Genomic DNA, 8,510 nt, shown 5'->3' on the forward strand with positions numbered 1-8,510 from the left:
ATTAGCTCATCCAATGTCGAGTGTCTGCTCTGACGGAAAGGCAGACCACTCAGGGATCGAATCCTGGACTCTCCGGGTGGTAAACGAGTACATTATCCGCAAATCCAACCCGACTTCCCGGGCAGCCCCATTATTATTACGTTGCATCTTACCCGATAATGCTTGCGGCGACTTTGCTTTAAATGCGCCTAAGTGCGTTATTCGATCCGGCAAGTGTTTCTTCGTCTGGCTGTCAGCTAACGATTGCATGTATATTTAATCTGTACCAAATACAGGCGACACCCATTTTCCAGACAGTTTTCGTTACATCCCGAAAGTACCAACTGTCTTCTGCGCCGTTGTCTCTTGTTCTAATCTTGCTTCCCATACCGAAATTTCTGCTGCCTCTCTGTCCCTTTTTCTGCCCGTACGGATTGCGCTATTATTCATTGTACTTTTTGATTAATTAATTTTTGTTACCCATTTATTCATAGAACCGGTTCTCAATACAGCATCTGCTGCTCTTATCTGTCTGTTACTACTGCCTACTCAATAAGAACTGCGTATGGGCCGAGAGCTCCAATCGTTATGTAGGACCCTTAGCCGCCCGGGTCCCACAGACCTCTTTTTCACTCAAAACTCATACATATCGAAATGTGTGTCGCCAATGGGAAGGATGACGAATCTTCCTTACACTAGGCTCCAAAGCAATTATGAAATAATTAATGGATGAGATTATCCTACGTGCACTCTATCAAAATTTTGGAATACTCACGCTTTTACCACAAATTTATTCGAATAGTAGGCAGCAGTAAACGGCTTCATCAAGAGGTGCTAAATTCCATCAAAGACGAACCTACAAACAGGTCTAACTTCTCCCCCACAAATATTCATCAATGGTCACGATGAAACTGCCGTGACAGCCAGTGTTGTCGTCAGAATCATTGGAAATGATTCTGAGATGATGGATGGAGTGCATTTCTCATAAGGTTGCTGAAAACTCTGATGGCCCACGACCATTTAGCCTCTGGGGCTCATCAGGTAGGCGCAGTCCCCGAGTTTCCATCAACCTTGTGTTCTACTTGAGTTCGAATTGTACGAACTTTGAAAGGAGACTCACCTGGAACCTAGATGAATTTCTTTGCGGCTGTACGCAGCTTATGTACTCTGAATCTTTCTGTCACTATCTTTGGTTTTTGTGCCTGCTTCCAGTCTCTTAATTCAATACTACTCATGAGATTGCTGCAAACTCCTCGACCTTGTGAGTGGTGCATTTCGTATCGCGAACCGACACATGAGACAGCCAAGTGCAGCACATTCAGTTGCTTAAAAACAACATAAGCGAGAGATTCAGCTGGTTTCCAGGTAGGTATCCCGTTCAAGACCAGGTTGGTATACAAATGACTGCATTTCGCTAATTCTGAGGTAATGTTTCTGAACAGCTGGTTGATTATTCTCAAAAGTGACCACTGTATTGAATGTATAGGAGACATCGTGTCCATCTTTCTGAGTTCCGGCGCAAACTTTGGTCAGGTTTTAGAGTCATGGCTGTTGCTATCTTTGCACACGCAATGTATGGCATGTTCCCCGGTGTCTGAATAACTGGAAGGCGGGGTAAATCTTGGCTAGTCCAACGCAGAACCCAGCGGTTACAGAAATGAAATCTTTGAGCTACTGTACTGCATTGTTCAGCTACCATATCGCATCGTCTAATCGGGACAACTGGATGATTAACCGCTTATTATCCTGTCCGAGGGGGTTGCCGTCCCATTCATAAGGAAACCACTAAAACAATGGAGGGCAGTGTATACACTAAGCCTCGGGTGGCTAGCAGATACTTCACTCACAGGTCAGTGTATTCTGAGATAGACGTAACCCTATATGCGATAAGCATAAATCCGGCCTCAGTGCGTGTGACTTCGATTGCAGTTAGGGTAACTCGAGCGCGAAGCTTCCGAGTATTCGTTTTACCGAGTGATTCTGGTCCTGCATAGGGTTAACGGGGGTGGCCTTTCAACCATACTCCGTCCCTTAATACATGCAACGGACAGACAGCTCGAAACAGATGACGGAGCCGCATAAGCTGAGGTATAACTAGGGCAGTTGGTTTATCTGACGGCACTCGGAATTCGTACATCTGACAATGGTGATACATGACAAGACCACACAATCGAGTAAAACAAAACCTGGACGCAAGTGCACGCCGCATGAAGTGGAGTAGAACAAGTCGTTAGGGAAGTAAAACTTCAAAGAATAGACATTGCTGTAAGGGTTGGATGCAGCCCCTTGACGGCTGCTTACTGATGTGGTGTAATGTACCCCCAACCCGAGGTAGTCTACCATGAAACCGTTAGGTCGGAGATCCAATAGAGAAATTAAGCACCAGTGGACCATCATAAGTCACTGAGTGGGGTCGGGATGGTAACATATAATTGGCCATCAAAATGCGATAATAGATATCTTTTGGCTAAATTTGTTGAAGAGGGACACCACTTGGGACGTGTGCTCAATAAGAGATGAGTTCACTCATTAAGACAACCTCAAACATTGATCGAAAAGCTGGTATCATGCACTGCGTGATGTAGTGATCCTGAGAACAACTCTCACTAGAAGCTCGTTCAACTACGCCGGGAACACCAGAGGTGATAGTCAGACAGCAGCGAACCTCCTCATTAAAACTAATAGTCTTATTAGGCGACCTCGATGCAACTTCGCACTGTCCTCTGTGTGTGAAGGTAGTGATGTGTTCCCCCGGATGACTAGCGGGCACGTATTCGTACAGCGGCAACGATAACCTCCCCCGACAAGAGGGTTTAGATGAGGTCGACTCTAGAAATCATACTCACATTGTCTGACAACTGACCATACGGTACAAATTAAGCTCGTGCTGATTGTTACCAAACGTTTCCGAAAAGTTAGTGCTCACTATGAATCAAGCGAATCCGCTACGCGAAGTGCAACGAGCAGTCGGGAACATAGTTCTTAGTCCCTGTGCCCCAGAATGTGTCAGCCAAGCCGATCACAGTATCGAATTGTCGGGTTCGACTAAGGTTCCTCAAGAAAACTCTCCGCCACCCGGGGGGTCACAGTTTTGTGTTGATGGCTTGAGTTAGTGTATTTCATACAACCACCCATCACGTCCTATAAACCATTCGGTTTTCCGTCCACCTCTATGTCCGGACCCACCATTCATCCCGTCCATTCAATGTCCGTGCTGTAACTGACTCGTTCTTTCGATGTATCACATGTCTCCAAAATATGAATTCAAAGCCATAATACGACCACACACTTCGTCCTACTAAGAAAGAGATCAGATATCCCACATTTTACTTTCTGAACTGTAATGCAGCGATTTGTGCATTAGTGGTGCGGGGTTGGGCAGTTAGCTGTAAACAACCGTTTTCACTGTATGAACGTCTGGTTCAGCTTCAATGCAGGTCGAATCGGTTTATACAGTCGTAAACACCAAAAAAAACTCCAGCTCTCAAGCTTAAAAAGGACGTCTTTTATCGAAATCTGTCACGGTTGTTCCGATCAGTAAGAAGGATAGATAGTATCTTAGAATGGTATGTTCGTAGGAGCTAGATGGCTAAGCTCGGAAGAAGCACATTCGGGTGGAAGCTTAAGAGTTGGTGTTCAGCGCACAAATAACAGAGAGGGAATTACTCATATGTGCTGAACATCCTCCATCCCTAGCCAATACGTTCTCCTAACACAAAAGCTGACATCGTGCTATTATATAGGCAGCAAGACACATGCCAACTGCGCAAATGACCGGACAACTTGCGTCGTTTACTGATGAAAAGCTGTTCCTTTTGGGGCACAAAAATCGATCCCGGTCTTAATGACGTGCGGAATCGGTTAGCAGTTAGCTTGACCTCGGAACTAGGTAGACCGATGCAAGGTTATTCAATCAACCCCATCGGGTTTCCATAGCTTATAAATTTCAAGCTGACCTGGCTAGGAAACTGGAGGTGATGCCCAGTCACGTTGAGGATAAAGAGCGGTTGAGAGACGAATAATGGTTTAAATGACGGTGTTTTTTTAAATTTNATAATGGTTTAATGACGGTGTTTTTTTTTAATTTTGTAACTGTCGGCTAAGGCCTGCTGACGAGGCCACACAAATATTGGATTTCGTCGCGATATTCGTGTTTCATTACTGCCAATGGCCATACTAGCATCCAGCAACCAGGATTACGTACACGAAGCTGGAAAGCAAAAAGCCCGAAGAATGATAGAACGCCGGTGGGTTACGAAGCAAACATAGAAGGCTTTTGCCGCCGGAAACATCCGCATCCTGTTTCAAATGGCCCAAAGAAAATGGTTTTGGCGAAACCATGTGCGAAAAAAGTAGTGGAAATTTCGACAAACATTCATTCGCATATCAATTTGGTTTTTACGGAAGTATCATCTGAAACTCTCGTTTGATATTCTTCAACAGAATGTGCTGCACAGAATCTGCCTCATGTTTCACTTGGTACGATATTGTAGTATATTTTCATACTACTTATAGAACTCCAAGGAAGAGGAAACCGGTCGCCGTCTGTCGAATTGTTCAGCAACTTCGTTAGTAGTTTCATTAGCGAGAATGGTAATTTATTCGCTGAGGCTTCTTACTAAGCGATGGTCATTTTTCCTTAGTCTGAAGATTTCTTGACTTTGTCGACTGTTAGGAACTACGGCAGTGTCTAGCGACCAAAGGTGTGCCTCCCAAATTTTATCACTAAGGTATACCAAACGAAATCCCACAAATGTGCACAGGCATGTGTTATGCTTTCACCTGAGCTCATCACCAGGGATGTAAGGCCATGCTCTTCCACTGTTGGTTCAATGCCCATGGAGCCGGCTTGAATTCACTGACAAGGGTAGAGTACATATTGCTTTGTAGATGAAAAACCTGACCTCTTCGCACTGCGTGTATGCATGGACCGTCGGTGACACCGAAAAACTGGCTAGGAGTGTTAGGAACCTCGAAATGGTGAGCCGATGGCCCAAGAAAGGAGAGACGATTCCACAATGAACGAGCGGATTTTTTTTCAGAGGTCACGATGAAACAGAATAAAATGGGCCAAACCAAATACCCCTGGTTTCTGGATGACAAACGTATACTGCCGGTGATACCAATAGGCTTCAAAATCTTGCTGCTAAACACTGCTGAAAGATGGGCGATTTGTTAGGTTGAACTATCCGACCAGCTGCCACATTCTACTTAGTACCCATCGAGAAATTTGATACGCTAGCTGAACCGATTCCTGAATGATTGTTTTGCTCAATTCAGTCGAGAGCTTACTGAACTCGCTTATACTGCTGACGCTTAGCTGGAGAATGATGTACCGTATGAAAACCAATGGTGCCCATTTGGACACAGCCAACCAATAGCCATGTCCCTCAGCTGACGTGACATCGTTCTCACTACTTCAAATCAAATGCTGGTCTGATGCAAGTATGCCACCGTTTCACTTGGGTTACACCCGAAAAATTCAGACTTCACGGACTTTGGACGTAGACAACCACCGTCATAAGTACACAGATGCCAAGCTGTTTAGTGCACGTCTAGACGCACAGAGTCCATCGGAAGTTGTATTGTCTTTGATTTCCGCTCCATGAATTCGCAAACCCAAGCTCCTGTTGAAGTTAGTATTAAATCCCTTCTGAGTCAAATGCTCCTTAGGGGCATAATCAATGATTGGAGTATCAGGTGACCCATAAACATGGAAACCGAAGTAGAACTACCTCACTATCTGTCACACCATGCAGAATGGACAGTGCTGGTCCGGTGCCGCAATCATGGGCAGGTCACCAGCGCATATCTCCTGGCCTGCCTGAGAATTTCCTCTTCGAACGCGACCGAAAACTTCGTATAGAGCAGCTGCATCGATGAAATCAAAGTCGAATTGAATAAAAGTACGGTCAATTAGGGCTCAGATAAAGGGTCATTTCAACCATTAGCCACAACATAGTCATTAAAATGGATTGTAAGTCGTGTTTTTCGTTAAAAACGCAGGTTAGTGCCAAGTTAGACATATTTTCCGAGTTAGTTCCTTGCACACTTATAAGCCAATTGTCTGTTTAACCAACATCACCTCACCGAGTGCTAGCATCCGGGGTATTCGTGGTTGCTGTCGGACTACTGACCCGTGACGGAGCTCTAGACAATGAACTTGGATTTGAAAACAAGCGAACGTCTTTTCTCCCCCATGTATCACGAAACTGCCGGTCCGGAGGAAACCCCACAGATCTGTTTACCGATGGAGATAAAATCCGCGGTCGGTGTTCTCTGGACTCATTTACCTCTAACTGGGCGAAAAGGACCAATTAAACATAACGGAGGAAGCTGATAATGGTGCTCAGTAGCGCATGCGTTCGCAGCACGCGATAACTAGAGTATTTAGCGTGAAGCCGAACGATTAGTCTACGTCTCCTTACGAAGGCGTATGAAGATTAAATCCAACAACAGCAAGCGCGAGTCAGGCCAAGAAGAGGCTGTGTAATCCACATCGTCACACCCGTCGAACAGTGGCATGCGTATACGCGCCGTGCAACTCTGATGTTCCTTGAATCAGAGAGTGCGTTCGATTATGTCAACCGGATAGTTCTAACATGCCTGTGCAATAGGGTTAGCCACAGATCGTGACTATCGTGCATTGTTTGGGTTCACATGCGTATGGGCGCATTATGCGTTCCTACAGGCAGTGGTCATAAACATCGATTCGATACCGATCCCAATACTCAGGACTCGGCAAATACCTGGAAGCATTGGTTTTGTACCTTCACAAACTTCCTAGTCAATTGGTTCTCATTCACCAGATAAACTGAAAGCCTCGTTCAATCACGTTGCCCCTAGTGTTTACCGATTCATCAAAGAGTGTAGAGAATCCGAATCAGCTATCAAAACCTTGCGAGAAATTTACGTACAATCGAAAAATGGAATTTTTGCCCGGAATCATCTGAACACTTGTAAGCAGGACGGAGCTCAGAACCCTGATCAGTTTGTGCAGAAGCTTCGCAGATTGTTGCCAGACTGACTTCAGTGCAGAATAACAGCGACGATGCGTTACGAAACTCATGTATTAATAGACTTTACTTGAAGACTACACGCCAGAGACTGCTGGAATATTAGTCACCGCACACGACCGCATGTAAAGTCCTTCGAACTAGCGCAGAAACAGTTGTTGCCGAACAATCAACTCTCATGTGCTACTGTGTCGAACAACCCGCCAGTCATCGGCTCCGGGAAGGGTCCCCAAAGAGAACCCTACGTCCTTCCGCTGCCATGTGGGTCAGACCTGAGTCAAAGGCTCAAGGTGGGGTACCTCAACCAAATCACCGTCCTCGGCCTGGGCAACCGGGAAGTAGCATTTGCCCGCGAGGTTCGGTGTCTACCGATGTCCCTCCCCAACCCTGTTCAACCACACAAGCGAACGTCATGGGTCACCTGACTAGCAGTTACCTGACCGAAGGGCCTTATGCTCCTCGCCGATTACTAGCAGTAAACAAAATGATACCTCGTCTAAATCCACGAGATCCTTTCAGTATAGGAGATTTTAACGTCCGTGTCAAATTGGCAGACAGGCAATGCCTACTGAGACATCATACTCCCTTAAAATTGATGTATGCTGTGTTCCCGAAACACTCATACAAGACTCGAGCGTAGTTATGCACCTCAGAACGCCAAGGATGAACTCAGCTCTTTCACATTTCTCCCTCCGTGTGTCCGGTGACCCGGAAGCATTGACTCATGGAATATATGGCGTGAGAGTCGCACTCAGCCCCACAGCTGAATGCGCTTTGCTGGATTGGATCCCAGTGAACAATCATCTTTGCGCCGTCCGGTTATCTAGTTCAATCAAGCTCAATGCCTCTCGGCATCGGCTTACGCCTCAACGGCCGTAGTTCTGAGGCGGAGAAGGATATATTTTATCGAGAGCTATCTGGGCTGATTTGTCAAGCAAAAAGCACCGACATTGTGATCCTTACAGGCTATCTGAGCTCCTTGGAATCACATTTGGGCGGTCGATTCGGAGTCGATATTCGCCGCACAGACAACGGAGATCGACGCCTTCAGTTGTGTGCTGATCATGAACTACTTCTGACGAGTACGAAATTTCAACATAAACGTTCGCATCGCGTAATCTGGAGGCCATCAACTGCAAATCAACCGTGGACCCAGTTGGACCATGTGGCCATCAGCCACCGGTAGAGCTACAATTCAAGACTGCCGTTCCTTCTGGGGCACACCACTCGATTCCGATTACGCCATGGTGCGTGCAAGCCTAACAGTTCGTTTCCCTTCGCAAGTCAGCAAGAAGCATGCCAATCCAGTCTTCGAAAAACTACCATAGCTCAACAGTATCGATCTGAGCTAGCCCGACAACTCTCCACAGTCAACCAATGTGGTGGCAGTGAGCATGCTGATGAAACTTGACAAAACGTGAAAAAGGTCGTGTTGGCGGCCACAAAACTACTGGATGTGATCGAGATCGCTAACCATGATTGATGCCAGTAAAGCTACAGCAGCAGGCAACGAGT

The 8,510-nt window shown here is 46.1% G+C and overlaps 1 protein-coding gene across 1 annotated transcript in view; it reads left to right on the top strand.

Annotated features, from left to right (window-relative positions):
• T265_02544 (hypothetical protein) overlaps nucleotides 1–5,862 on the top strand; it is a gene marked incomplete at both ends in the record, with an annotated part of 7,612 nt that extends 1,750 nt beyond the window's left edge. The window contains one exon of the mRNA XM_009166807.1: nucleotides 5,739–5,862. Within this exon, the coding sequence (XP_009165071.1) occupies nucleotides 5,739–5,862 (124 nt within the window). The remainder of the gene's footprint in view (nucleotides 1–5,738) is intronic.
• Between the last annotated feature and the right edge of the window lie 2,648 nt (nucleotides 5,863–8,510).

The sequence above is a fragment of the Opisthorchis viverrini genome (assembly GCF_000715545.1).
Source record: "Opisthorchis viverrini unplaced genomic scaffold opera_v5_32, whole genome shotgun sequence".
Taxonomy (NCBI): domain Eukaryota; kingdom Metazoa; phylum Platyhelminthes; class Trematoda; order Opisthorchiida; family Opisthorchiidae; genus Opisthorchis; species Opisthorchis viverrini.